General features: G+C 33.5%; 3 protein-coding genes across 4 annotated transcripts in view; 2 read left to right on the forward strand and 1 right to left on the reverse strand.

Annotated features, from left to right (window-relative positions):
• LOC130640998 (uncharacterized) overlaps positions 1-14,446 on the forward strand; it is a 48,397-nt gene that overhangs the window by 25,226 nt on the left and 8,725 nt on the right. The window lies entirely within an intron of this gene.
• LOC130640993 (Krueppel-like factor 6) lies at positions 135-3,672 on the forward strand. The gene is made up of 2 exons (XM_057447616.1): positions 135-489; positions 1,252-3,672. The coding sequence occupies exons 1-2, from the start codon at positions 367-369 to the stop codon at positions 2,146-2,148; spliced, it is 1,020 nt and encodes a 339-aa protein (XP_057303599.1). The 5' UTR covers positions 135-366; the 3' UTR covers positions 2,149-3,672.
• The window catches only part of LOC130640988 (transcription initiation factor TFIID subunit 5-like), a 105,540-nt gene continuing 98,518 nt past the window's right edge, over positions 7,425-14,446 (reverse strand). Inside the window, exons 12-23 of the mRNA XM_057447612.1 lie at positions 14,093-14,117; positions 13,936-13,999; positions 13,502-13,621; positions 12,947-13,123; positions 12,591-12,697; positions 11,218-11,299; positions 9,428-9,539; positions 9,047-9,160; positions 8,478-8,532; positions 8,202-8,324; positions 8,019-8,100; positions 7,425-7,816 (exon numbers count right to left, since the gene is read on the reverse strand). Of these exons, the coding sequence (XP_057303595.1) occupies positions 7,693-7,816; positions 8,019-8,100; positions 8,202-8,324; positions 8,478-8,532; positions 9,047-9,160; positions 9,428-9,539; positions 11,218-11,299; positions 12,591-12,697; positions 12,947-13,123; positions 13,502-13,621; positions 13,936-13,999; positions 14,093-14,117 (1,185 nt within the window). The 3' untranslated portion in view covers positions 7,425-7,692. The remainder of the gene's footprint in view (positions 7,817-8,018; positions 8,101-8,201; positions 8,325-8,477; positions 8,533-9,046; positions 9,161-9,427; positions 9,540-11,217; positions 11,300-12,590; positions 12,698-12,946; positions 13,124-13,501; positions 13,622-13,935; positions 14,000-14,092; positions 14,118-14,446) is intronic.

The following is a 14,446-nucleotide window of genomic DNA, read 5'->3' on the forward strand; positions in this document are numbered from 1 at the left end:
AACGAATTCATGCTTTTTAACCAATCGTGCGCCTACTTTTTAATAATAAACGAATTTGATTGGTTTGAAAGAACAATTAAGAAACATAACATGTTTGGTTAATGCTTCTTGTTATTACTGTACTGTGATTGGTGTATAGAACAATTATGTTCAAGATGATTGGTTCACTTGTTTTGTGTAATTTGAAATGAAAAGCAACAGCTACAAATCATCACGTTTAAGCTTTTTAAAGCTCGTTGGAATAAAAATGTTAATACGGTTTTGTCTTAATATTCTGCTGAGTATATTATAGATCGTAGGTTCATAAAGTTTTGATAATACCCAGAAGAAATAAAGAAGTTTTAGTTGCATATTTTTTGCATCAAGATGGTTATGGAAATGGATGCGTCGTACGCTTTGCCATCATCGTCCATATTTCAAGAATTACAACGTATTCATGATACGGGATTTTTTAGCCCTGTTCATTCTTTGGAAGATAAATTTCAACAGGTTAGTGGTTGAATTTTTATACATTTTGCAAACAGATTTCTGAAAGCGTAAGATTTTCGCGCGCTTATGCATTCATGCATCGTGGTTTACGTTCACGTATCGTGCTTTGTAGCACGTTACGTGAACGTAAACTTTGCTGCATTTCTAGTCCGTGTATTTTAAAAGTTACAAAGTTGTGAAAACAAGATAGATTTTTTGCTTATTGTGTACAAAAGGAACATTTTTTGCAGCTTGCTCATATCTTGCAAAAACTTGTTCTTTTTGCAGTGTGTTTGAAAGCCGCTGTCTCGGTTTGATTCAAAACTTGGCGGGTGCTTATTTAAACAAGATCATAATAAAGTCAAACTGCTCAGCGTTTATCGTTAAAGAAAAATCTGCACTCTAATTTACACTATTTCTTGAGAATTTTTAAGCTACAAGAATAAAAAGTTCATTTTATTAAAAATATCTTATAAAATGTTATTTGAAAGCGTAAATAATAGTTTCTTTTTTACGATACCCAGCGGAATTTTGTAAATTAAAATGCTTGTTATGATACTATTGTTTTGGGAACACTTTATTAATTCCTAAAGATTTTAAATGCAGTCATTTTGTTTAAAAAGTATGTTTCAGTGTAAATGGACTTTGGCTGCTTGCTCTTTTTAAATTACAGTTCCGCTAGTTATGTTAATAACTTCATAACTTGTATTAATCTTCTCATTAAATACTTAGATTTAATTAAAAAGCTGTCCATTAAGAAATATTTTTATAATTTAACCATAGAATCGATTGGAAATGGATCGTTACCTTGGCAACGAGCCTAACCGTCACAGTTCTGTAGGGAGTCGTGATAAACAAAGCGAAGCTACTACGGTTGCTTGGAATGAGTTTCATGCTCCAGATGAGATGCTTGAGGATGTCAACAGTTTAACCCATGATATTGAACAGTTCAAACCTTATTTCGATTTCTACTCCATGAACAGTAAAATTCATGTCGTGTTACCTGAGACACCAACTGAATCCAAGTTCTCCGATAGCACAGACTTACCTATATTTAAAAGAACTAATATTTCACGTTTCCCATTATTTAATAATTCACAGACAATTGAGACTTCTTTATATTCAGACCATGCTTTAGTTGTGAAACCAGTTATCCTTACTCCACCAAGCTCACCTGAGTCGGTGTCAAGTAGTGGTAGTGGCAATACGTCTCCACGTGTTCACAAAATTACAAAGGGACAAAGAATACAAAAGGCTAAATTGCAAAATACAAACACCACAAAACTTCTAGACTCGATTACTCTAAACCCTGACAATTCACTGAATATATCTGATTTATCTATCCTGGACTCTAAGAAACGTATCCATCGATGTCAGTTTAATGGATGTAAAAAAGTATATACGAAATCCTCACACTTAAAAGCTCATCAAAGGACACACACTGGTGAAAAGCCATACAAATGTACCTGGGAAGGTTGTCACTGGCGATTTGCTAGATCAGATGAACTTACGCGACATTTTAGGAAACATACTGGCGCCAAACCTTTTAAATGTTCAGCGTGCGATAGATGCTTCTCCAGGTCTGATCATTTGGCATTACATATGAAACGTCATGGCAACATACCCACGAATAATAATAATAATAATAGCAATAATAATTCAAATAGTACAAGTAATTAAATTATTTTTTAGGTCATACATTTTATTAAAGTATTTCTGTTTTTTTCTGTTTTGATTTTGAAGCAGTGGAGCTCATAGAATTCCAACTTAATCATTTAATTTAGGATTGAAACTTTCAAAACTATCAACATCTGAAACATTTTATTTTTTCTAATCCCTGGGGTTTTTATCTTGTTTTGAAATTTTTAATGAAGCCAGTGTTTTTAACACAAGTTCATTAAAGAGAAAAATAATTCACATATTCATCTGAATATGAAAAAAACACAAAGAACCACATATGTTCTTCATTCAGAAAAAAATTGAATATAAAAAGACTTTTTTTTCGCAATGTGCTTGCATTTGCAAAAAAAGTTGTTTTTTTTTTCTTTGTTTACATATTTCGAAACAATACTCAACGTTGAGAAATTAATAATTTATCACTCTAAGCGTGTGTGTTTTTCGACAGATTTTTTGCGCGCAAACAATACCTGATATTCGTCGTCCGGCAAATTAGACCATCTTACACGGAATTTCCTAACTATATAGATTTATTTACATTTTTTATACATGATATTTAATTTTTTGCTCGCATCTATGAATAGTGTATATTCTTATTTTTCTACTACGTTATTTATCAGTCTGCAAAAAATCCACTTTGCTTGGCTGTTGTTTATGTTGTGTTGGTGATTGTTTTATGTAAAATTTGGTAACTGTTCCAAAGCAGATTAAATGGAGAGGACGAAAAGCAAAATATTTGAATTTTCGTAATCTGAAGACAAATAAATGTTACACACAATGTAATCGCGATGAAAGTGTCTCCTCGAGTTTTGCTCTCCATCGCAGATACTTTTTTAGAAAGACAAGGTTAGATTTTTATTTTCAGTTGTTCGGGACCAAAGCACAGGAGAGATTTAGGTTATTTTTTATATGCATACTCAATCTAGTTATCTTTTATTTGTTTTTCAGAATATTTCTTGTGATCTAATTTACATGGCCTTTAAAAAGCAAAGGTGAGATATGCTAGTGTATGGGTTAACATATCACTATGAAAATATTTGTCTTTAAACGTTGTAGTGTAAACAAGGTGTTATTGAACGACCTGTCAAGACTTTTTGTTATTAATCAAAACTCTGATTTCCTAATATGAGAATTAAAAGTTGTTTATTATTGTGCTTGTTGTTTTTTATAGTTCTGTATCGTCTTATTTGCGTATAATGTTTATGTGAAAAGAAATTTTTGTATATATTGTATTTAGTTAGATGTTACAATTGTAAAAATGGTGAACAAAACACAAAATTATTATATTTGACGCCGAATAATTCTGTAAATTATTTTTAAAACTTCCATTTTTTTAAAACTTTTATCTGCTTCGTTTGATAAGTCGTGTCTATCTTACGTTCTTCTTGCGTTCTATTTGTCTCTTCATTTTATTCTCGACAAATTCAGATGGTTTCACCTCCTTTTTTTCGAACTTTTTTGTGGTATGTAATTATCTTGTGTTTTTACATGCAATGATGATAGGAGAAAATAAATCTTAAAAAATAACATTTTTGTCCTTGCTTTATATGGTGTCTAACGAGTTTTATCAAACGATAAATTTTCACGCGTATTTCGTAAAACAGCATAATTTTCGTTATTTTTGCAGACAACAGAAGTTAGTTTACCCATATAGCGCGGGTTCAGTTAGCGGGCAACGATTTTTACACAAATTTCATTTTACCGAAACTCTATTAGACGCAAAAATTATTTTTCTTCGAGAAGTTTCAGTGGATGCGCAACTAGGGGTTTTTAATCACTGGCTTACATGAAATTCAATAAGAAGCAATGATGCTTTAACACCATTGCAATTTGCAGCTTGTGCAAAAGTGTTTGCTAAGTTTACTAAACTCACACCTGTTGGTAGTAATTATTTCTGTATGCATGTTCAATGAATGTACAATTATTATTCGAGCATACATATGTCGGTAGTGCAAGAATTTGTCTGCCGAATGACTTCTAAATAATTAAAATGTTATACAAAAAAAGTTTAATGTGGCAGATGTGACGCATTTCATAGGACCGGCGACTTCCTTTAAAAATCTCGCAAAAATGCTGTCAAGTGCTTTCATTGTAAGAACAGTCGTATAAGGACAACAGCCTCGAGAACATTGCTATAGCCTCTATGTTCTTAGTTTGCAAAAACAGCAAGCAATGTCTTGTGAACAAAAATATTCCCAAAATTAATTGACGCGATTTTTGGAAACATTTATGTAAAAACAATTTCAAGCTTGATTTCTTTGTAAAATAATTAGGCTAAAACCGGATATTTTCGTTCATATAAAAAGAAAGTTATGCGTCGCAATTTGATCGCAAAATAAGATAGGCACAATTCTGAAAATATTGTTTTTAATTAGAGCCTCGTTAAAAACATTTTTAAGATGCACTATTTTAAACAAGCAATCAACTGGTGCTTTAGTCTATTCCCGTCTCCAGGACCCCTTGAGATTAAAACCTCGAGCCCTGGGGTCGAATATGGCTGTAATCAACAAACTTTTTAACGCAAGTTTGTGGCTATTCATCAAATGAAAGACATTTTGTCCTTCATTAGCATGAAAGTGTATGTCATTATATTCATTAAAGGAATCGACTTCTCTTTCATTAACATAGTAAGGACTCTTCAACCTCGATCCTTGGGCCTGTAGCGTTCTTTGATATATGGATGGAACGCGTACCAGTTCATCCTTTTATCAAAAAACGCTACAGGCAAAAAATTATTTTTGCCATGAACTTGTCTATAAACAAAGTGCGTGCAAAGGTAAAACAAAAATGGTTAACACAAGGACTTTTTAATCCAAAAATTTTGCTAAGAAACAATATGTCAAAAAGGTAAATTTTGCGATGTTTTTATTACGCGAATAGCGAAATTAACATAAATTCGCGGGATCATATTTTCGGGAATGGCAACAGTGGCAATTGAAGCATTTCGCAAAAAAAGCGAAAATTCATGAAATCGCGAAATTTAATTCTTATATGGATCGTTATGGAATTGAACTTTTATACACATTCTTTCATTCATAAAATTGATTCAGTTCATTTAGTCAATGAGAACAGATAGAATCAAAAGAGTCAGAACTACTCTTTGTGGTAAGTAAACAATGTTAAATGGTAGTTATAATATCTAAGGTATACATGAAAAACATATTTGGAAATTTTATTAGGTTGACATTTTACCGTCTTGAGGTTTTTCAAATGATTTGAGGTTAGCGTCGTACGTTCGTGTGTGCATTCATCTTTGTGTTTTTGTACTCGTAAAACATAAATTTTCCACCCGTGTAAATTTTTACCTTATTTACCTTAAATTTATTTATTTCCAGCTGAATTCTCGCGGAATATTTTTTGTCTTCAATCAGCACTTATTCGCGAATCAGTATAGTCTCGACAGCAAATTTTTTTACGAAATTCAACTTTCCACAAAAACCTTTAATTTGCAAATAACGAAATTTATTATCCGAATATTACCACGACAAGATCATAAAGATTTTATCCCCAAAATCCAAAGAGTTTGTTGTAGTATACTTTTTGCCTAACAAATGACGCTTGGCGCATATATATAAAATGCAGAATTTACCATTAGAAAGACTTATCAATAGAAAACACCAGATACGCAGACCAACCCTAATCGCAAAAAATATTATTCTAACACTTGACTTTGATATACATATAAGATTTTTTTTAGATGATGTTAAAACTTCTTCTGACAATAGTCGCAAGATGATTTGACATGGTCAAGGATTACCACGTGCTATAAAGAAAACGAGAAGTTTTCCACGTTTTTAAAGTTATTTAATTTGCTGACAACTTCTGAAATAGAGGACAAAAGTAATTAAAATTTTTACCATTTTGTTGCGCTGAAAAATGAAGGGGAATTAAGAAAATTTAAAAAGCGTTTGTTTAGAAGTGTCAGAATGATATATTATCACCAGGGTTTAATGAACCTAACAAACTATTTCTCATTCATCTATGGACTTCCTTTTAGTAAGTGTGTCTGTGTTTTGATTTATACTGTACGGACTATATATTACGGGTTTTTTTATCTTGATTAGTGTCCTGGGTACAAAGTTGTGAGTTATTCAATTTATATATTAAACTTTAAAACTACGACGTCTGCATAATATAAAAGAAAAATTATCACCTTGTTAAATCATCTGTTTTTATTTTCCATATTAGGAATATTATATTTAACATCTGGTTCCCTCAGATAAGTACAGACCACGTGACTTAAAATAAATATTAATGATCTTAAATATTTTTTATAATAACATTACCAAAGAACAAATATTTGTCTGACAAACAGCTCGAGTGGGCGTGTCGGATCATATTTTAGCTAGCAAATCTGTCCCTTAATATTTTACAAGGACTGGAACTTGTGCAGTAAAAAAATTGATGTTTTTAAAGCACCCGCAAAAATGCTGCAGGCCTCTGAGAAAGCAAGCGTCTGTTTTTTGCTAAAAATGAAAATAATCTAACGCTAATCTCCACTTGCTCAAATATTTCCTGGACAAGAAAATTTTCTTGAGATATTTATTCGGGCAGAAAAATTTTAATTACAGGGGCCACGAACCGGTTAAAATGCTCACATTCCGTTTATTCCGCGCGCATATTAAAAATACGGCAAACGCGTTTTGCGCAATGAATAGACCGGCGCACTTTTTTTTCCGAAAAGTATATTACAAAGAAATATTTCAGCAAGACTCATTCTGGATGGAAACATAACCAAGGCTGGAGAAAATAAAAATTCTAGATATATCTATGTGTTCGAGTCCGTAAATTATATACCTGCCGGAAAAATAGCTATTTTTGTTTTCCGCCGCCATCAACTCGACTTTCGTGTAAGTCACTAAAGTCGAAAACCAACAGCCGTTCCGTAGCTCCTTTAATATCAGCCACCATTTTGAATGCAATGCTTTTTACAATTTCCTCCAATGTTTATACAGGTGATGTATTTTCGCATTTTTATTGGCTGGAAAAAATTATTTTCCGCAAAAAATGTTCAAAAGTTTACAACTTATAGAATTCCGTCCAATCCATTCCGTCCAGCCTTAACAATGAATGATCAGTTAGCTTTAACAATTTTATGAGTACTGTGCACCCGGGGCTTATTAATAATATGTAAAAATGACTTGGGACATGAGCAAATTGTTGGTGTAATTATTCTCTCAAAAATTATTCGTCACGTATCATGTTTTTGAATGCTATCGTCGCCTTGGTTACGTAGGATTAAGAGTTTTTGTGTCGAGAAAAATCACAACAATATGATCTGTGAATGAAAATTTGTTTTCAAACATATAAGTAAGAACATTTCATACATAAATTTATGTCCTGTGCACTTTGACGTCAAGCGATTCGATGTAACGGTATTTTCTCGTAAACCTTGCATTCAACTTTTTGAATTCAACGCCATACGGCAAAACCACACTTTGAATTTTTAATTTTATTGATGAAGACACGTAGTATAATACCTGACATGCTGAAAATCAAGCAGTAAAAACTGCTAAATGTGATATGTGACACTTCACACTGCAGAAATTATGTCGGAGGCATAAATGGACCTGAAGCGAGTAACAAATTTTTTCGAGTGAAATGTAAATGGTGAACTGGTGTAGACTTCGTCACGAATGATGCTAGCTCAAACGATTTCTGAGTGGAAGAACTAAAAAGAAGAAAAAAATATTACTAAGCAATAAAATCTCGATAGGTATATGTGACCACGGTGATTTTTTAACTAGATCTGGCAAAATTTAGCGTAGTTAATACGTTACACTTGATGCAATGCAAAATCTAGCCTGACGTGACCACGCTAAATGTTCATGTGCCTTTATAGGAGAGTGTGGTCACGTTCAGAACTCACTCACCTTGATGAAATGCCATCGTTATCATCATCCATGTGAGAAGCCGCTTTCACATCCCAAAGTTTTACACAGTTGTCCATACCTCCTAAAAAATACTTCACAAATACTTAACATAGCTGTTAAAATCATTTTAACGCTACTGTTTTTACATACTATTAAGGTACAAGCGTCAGCTAATTTTCCAACCTGTTGCAAGCATATGCCCCTCTCTACTAAAACACAGGGAGTGAACATTGGCCGTATGTCCTTCAAAATCTGCCAGTGGTGCGGCTTCACCGATGTCCCATAACAACACACGATTATCCGCTCCTAGTAGCAAGAAAATTAAGTTAAAGCCGGTTTTGAATCAAGTAACGTCACTTTGTCATGATGAAATATTCGTTCAGCAATATTTACCAGAGACAACAGGCATTAACTACGACGGCAAGACTTATTAAAATACGGGTAAGAACGAAATATCACCTGATGAAACGAGATGGCGTCCGTCTGGTGAGAATCGAACGCTCTGTACACCAGCCTGAAACGAAAGAAGTGTTAACAGTTATGAACTAGTAACATTTGCATTACCGTAAAAGGGAACAACTTTTTGCGGAAGCAAAATTGGTAGAAAGAAAAATTGACGGATAACAAAATTTAGGAGGAATTAAATTTAGCAGAGAGCAAAAAATAAGTTTATGGGGATGACAATAAAACTTTATACAAAACATGTAAACAACGATTAACAATCCAAACTTTAAAGAAAATACGATATTAAAAAACAATAAAATCAAACGTATGTTCATTTTCCTCATATAAAAACACGAGAAAATTCCCTGATTTTCAGAAATTGACGGAGAAGGTACTTTTGGCGGTAATTTAATTTGGCGGAAGTCAAAAAATATTAATTTTAATTTGGTAAATCTTTGTCAGTTCTGCAAAATTTTCTTTCGAACAAAATTTATTCCATTAAGAACCATTTCTTTAATTTTCAACCAATGGCGATAAATATGATCAAGATGGCGACAATAAAAAATCGTACACAAAGTGCCTACCTTATGTCCTGTAAATAACCTAACAGAACTTCCCGAGTGCAAGTCCCAAATTCGGACAGTTCGGTCAGCAGAACCCGTCGCAACATAGTTACCGTTCGGATGAAAATCTACCACCTGGGTGAAATAAAAATAAAATTGGATGTTAACAAAAACTTTTAACGCAAGATGTGTAACTGTAAAGACCTTAAAAATGCTAGTGTGAAAGGAGCCTAACGTTGAGTACGCGAAGAAGGCGTTGGTACATAGAGATAAACCACAAAACACGACGAAATATTTGTACAAATGCTATATCTACACTCTTTGTTTGCTCTATGTAGAAAACAACAAACAAATATTGACATTGGATACAAATAAATACGCAAGTAAATAAACAAATCTTACATTCACATCAGATAAATGTCCTGCAAATATTCGAAGAGGATGAGCATTCTCAGTACACCATAATCGAGCGGTGCGGTCATACGAACCAGAGACAAAATAGTACCCACGAGGTCTAGATAAAAGCAGTACGAACGTCATTTAACACGTAAGAAAGTTTATTATAACCAGGATTAAACTTTTATTGAATTATAAGGTTAAAAAAAGAAAAAAAGAAATTATGGTTTTATCTAGTTTGACAATCTCGAGATTACTTTCCCTGTGATAAAATTTGTACTTTGGGTATGTTCATTGACTAACATTTAGGATAAATAAAAATAATATTTTCCTACTATACTCGTTAGAAATTTTCTTATAATCGATACATTCCTGCACATGTGACCACCGTGACGAAATTACATCCAGTTTATCGAAATGGCATTATAAAACATACCCCGCTGCGAGACTTTAAATTCTTTGTGAACAATTGGTAGGCCGCAAATAACGGCATATATATGTTTTTTATAAGAAAGTGGAATTTCGAAACGGTCTGAGATATTCTTATGCAAAAACACAAGCAGGTTATTGGAAAAACAAATTAAAAACTTATACGTTGCTTTATTGGATAAGAATAAATTTTTTAGCTTTAAAAGAACAGCAACGAAACTAAAGGTAGAATTACACAATGCAAGTATAGACAGTATAGTCATGTTGATTAAATCTTATTGTGTATAAGAAAATTCTGTATCTAATTAAAACAAATCAAGAAAAAACGCACATAAGAAGAAGTCATGAGGGCTGAGCAATATGCTTAGCATATGCTTAAAAAATTCCTGAGCCTGAAGATTTCACAAGCGTTATGCTTAGACAAAAAAAACCCACCAATGCAATTTATCTCTGACAAAACGAGACATTCAGCCAACATTACGTTGACAAAACGATTTTTATCTATCGTAGTAGGTATAGTTAAATTTTTAACCTCCCCTGCGTGTTTGAGTTAAAAACACAATTGTTCGAATTAAGAGGGTGTTCGAGATACGAAGGTTCGAGTAATAAAGTATGAATTTAGATATGAATTTATTAGGGAATTTTTATCGTGGCAGAAGAACCGTTTGAGTTAAGGAAAGATAATGTAAAGTCAAGTAATAGAGTCTGGGTATAGTGAAATCGATTGTAAAGTTTGTCAAGAAGCTGATTTTGGAAGACAAGATTTCAAAGCAGATTTCACAAAAAACTTGAGATTTCGCTTTGTCAATATAGTATTTTAAACTTTTAAAATATTGTCTTGACGGCGGCTTTAATATTTTTGAATATCGCGCTACATGATTGGCTAGAACTTACGCCATAGTGGGCTACATTTGTCGATTTTGCAGATAGTTGTCATAATAAATAATTTTCACGAATAGTCATTTCAATGGTTCTTGAGATATTTAAATTTCTTCATAGGAACTCTTAAAATAAAGCAACGATAAAAAACACATGGCTTTAAATCGATTCAAAGAGTTGCTTAACAATTATTATAAGAAACCTTAAATTATAAAGATGAAGAAAATATTATGGAAAAATAAAAATTCGCGAGAATTTAGTTTCACGAATTTTAACATATTTTAAGAGAATCAACCTTTTCCATGTTTATCGCGTGGTCTAACTTTCAGCATTTGGGCCGAAATTTTCAAAATCCAGAAGTTGCAAAAGTTTTCTTTCTTTGAAGCAATCAGACATGAAAACACAGTCTTGTCAACAAGTTACTATAGCAACTGAAGTATGTTTCTGTTTACTCACCACAACATGACAACAATAACAACAAAACTCACGAGAACTTGACATCCCACACAGGATACAAATGTCCTTTCAATGCAACGACATTCGTGAACGTGTGCAAGCTCCATAATCGTACTACAAGACAAAAATGTTCAAATTTTACGCCATGACTCGAAACCACTTGTGTAATAAAAACATTTTCGCGTTCAACATTTATCTGAACGCCTAACAGAATGTGGCCACTCTTAGTGGCCACTCTTACAATAAACGACAAAAGTGAGGATACTAAAAAAATAATTATTTCCATTTTCAAAAAAAAAATTTGTTAAAAATTGAAAAGAAAACTAAAGAAAAAAATATAGCATTCAAAGTCAACACAGGGGTATCGTAGAACTTCACAACCAATGTGTGATCAGAATTTTCGCGAGAAGAAACTTTTGCGAATATGAGGTATGAAAAAAATTAAGGGCCTTTTTATATGAGAACCGGGAAACTCGCCCATCGAGTTTCCCGGTAGAGCGGGCTAATATCAACTCGGGTTTATATGTAAATTTGTCATTTCTCATTCCGGGTTTATATGAAGAAAAATTAGCGGGAAACTAAAAGTGACGTGAATATGTAAGCAAATATGGCTTGAAACAACAGAAAAAAGAAGATAGCGATACTGTTGATGCTTGAAACAACTGTGTTATCACTATTAATTATATCTCAAATTTTTTGAAAATTACCATCATTTCTGACCAATTTAAATATTATTCATTAACATCTCCCATACGCTTGAAACAGGATTCAAAGATAATCTTAGATCATTCTCAATTGTAATTTTAGTGAAACCTGGTGTTTTCAGCATGTTTCATGGTTTTGTTGTCTTTTATTACATATACACTATGATACAAAAACAAATATGCATTAATAGTGATAATTATTTGGTCCTGTAAGGTTACATAAACTTTTTCCGTACTTTGCCACCGGGTTTTTCTGTTTACATGAACAAATATCCATCCCGTTTGACCGGGATGCCGGCTCACTTGCCCGGGATCTCGGTTGACCGAGTTTCCCGTTGTAACCGGGGCGAGATGAATATGCACCATATAAACACAATTTCAATTTTCAGCGTTCTTCCGCAAATATCTGAGATCTCGGTCATGCGGATATCTCGGTGGACCGAGTTTCCCGGTCTCATATAAAAAGGCCCTAATGCCGCAAACACCAGTAGCAAAAACAAATTATATTCTGCGGACCTCCTCTAGTGTCGCAGTCACAGAGACTTTTAAGGTTTTTTTAAGGTTATTTAGGAAGGCTTTCTTTCGTGAATTATTTTTAACGTTTTCGAATGACAATTACCAGATCCTCTTTTGGGAATAATAAGTTCTAATGCTTAACCGTCGTGCACTAAATATAAAAATATAAACAACGTTTCCCCTACCTGTCCCGTCTTCCGAACCTGAAGCAAGAAAGCTTTTCTCACGATTGAAGCTAAGACCATACACAGGTCCAGAATGGCCACACATGGTGCGACTCTCAACAGCAGACCTAAAAAAAAATATCACATGATCTTTCCAAATGCTATCATTCGAACCGTACAAAAACATCACAAAACGCATCAAGAAAAAAAACGTCACAACTACATGAATAAATTGATTTCTGACACGGGATCGCACTTGACCATCGAAGTTCGAGCATTGATGACAAATCAAAAAGTTTGACGTGAAATTGTGGAGTCGGTTCGGAATAGTTGAGTTCTGGCTAAGTTGGGTTAAAGAACACTATGTAAGAACTAACTTATCGCTTAGTATTCTTTCCAAAACATCATCGGCTTCTTTGTCGATTTTCGCAAGTTCGTTCACTGTTTTTAACATGCGCAATTTCTTGGGCGTTAACGTCCAAATTCGAACAGTGGAGTCATCAAAACCAGACGCGATGAGTGAAGAATCCTCACTTATATCAACACAGTTCAACCTGAAAACAAAATTCAATGCACACCATTTAGCTTAATGCTGGGTTGGATCCAAATATTTTTTTTTCAAATTTAAGTACACAAGGGGCCAGCAAATTTGATTTTAAATTTTTTACTAAGGCAGGAAATAAAAAACTCCACATCTCAAAAGCTAGACATTTCACTTGATTGTATTAGAGAACTTGTCTAGCTTATTCCGTTATTCCTTATTCCATAGAATTCCGTTTTATTTAGTTTCCATAAAGTGTTGCAAGCTACCATTACTCCGGCTTAAACAAAGCAGAAAGTGGTGCTATTTTAATAAAAAGTAGTTTCCACACAACTGCAGGAAAGAATTACAATCGTAGGTACATTCACACCCCAAACTTTGTACGACTTACCCTTCTTGTGTGTGGAGAAATGTGTAAAAACAAACTGAAGGAATTTTATCCGGGGCAACATGTAAGCGTCGGCTAATATCTTTGTACATTGCTAACTTCCATCTCTTTTCACTATCTTTTCTAAACGAAACGTGACAATCAAATCGTACTCACTACTTTGATGCATACTCTTGAGGTTGTTACAAAAACCGCAGACTGAAATACTGAGATAATTCATATTGCAAAATACATAGCTTAGCCTCAGACTGATAATTAATGTCGTACACGATAAAAACTCGATGCGCATCAATCTATGTAGTAAAATTATTTTTACTGCTTTTCTTGTTGTTAAAGAAAGCAGAACAATAAAAAAATGGGTTTCAAGAATTTTGATGACGTCTGTAGCCTTTGCATCTAATGTTATTATGGCATTACGGTATCATTTAAAAACTTACAATTTTGGATACGGTATACGATCTGGCTTCGGTGCATTCGGATCGGTAGCATGGCGTTTTTTTGCTAAAAATAAAAACCAACATTTTGAACATTCAATACACCCAGTAGTTTTTACATCGTCATATAATGCACTGTTTATTGTAAGCGTGGACATACCATCATCTCTCTTTGATTTCTTTTTCTAAAAAACATAACAAAAATCATTAAATGTTTCTACTAAAGAAGGTCTCGTGGTTGTCGGCGCTGTTGGTAATGTCTTCGTCGTTGCAATCACCGTCATCGTTACTGTTACATTAAAGGTCAGATCAAACGCCGTCGTTTTGATAAAAAAGCCTATATTCTAGACACTTTTTCCTGACCCATTTAAGCAAAGAAGAATTTTACGGTAAAGAGATAAAGCAAAGTTGGCCAAACATAGCTGACATAAGTACAGAAACCGTTGCGGTAAAACTGAACAATTCGTAAATGTTAATGTCATAGATTTTTTAAAGAGGATAGATTTGCAAAAGT

The sequence above is a fragment of the Hydractinia symbiolongicarpus genome, chromosome 4 (assembly GCF_029227915.1).
Source record: "Hydractinia symbiolongicarpus strain clone_291-10 chromosome 4, HSymV2.1, whole genome shotgun sequence".
NCBI classification, from domain to species: Eukaryota; Metazoa; Cnidaria; class Hydrozoa; order Anthoathecata; family Hydractiniidae; genus Hydractinia; species Hydractinia symbiolongicarpus.

Coding starts and splice junctions, on each gene's coding strand:
- LOC130640993 (XM_057447616.1), top strand. CDS start 367: ATGGTTATGGAAATGGATGCGTCGTACGCTTTGCCATCATCGTCCATA. Junction 490..1,251: donor TGGAAGATAAATTTCAACAG/GTTAGTGGTTGA, acceptor ATTTAACCATAG/AATCGATTGGAAATGGATCG.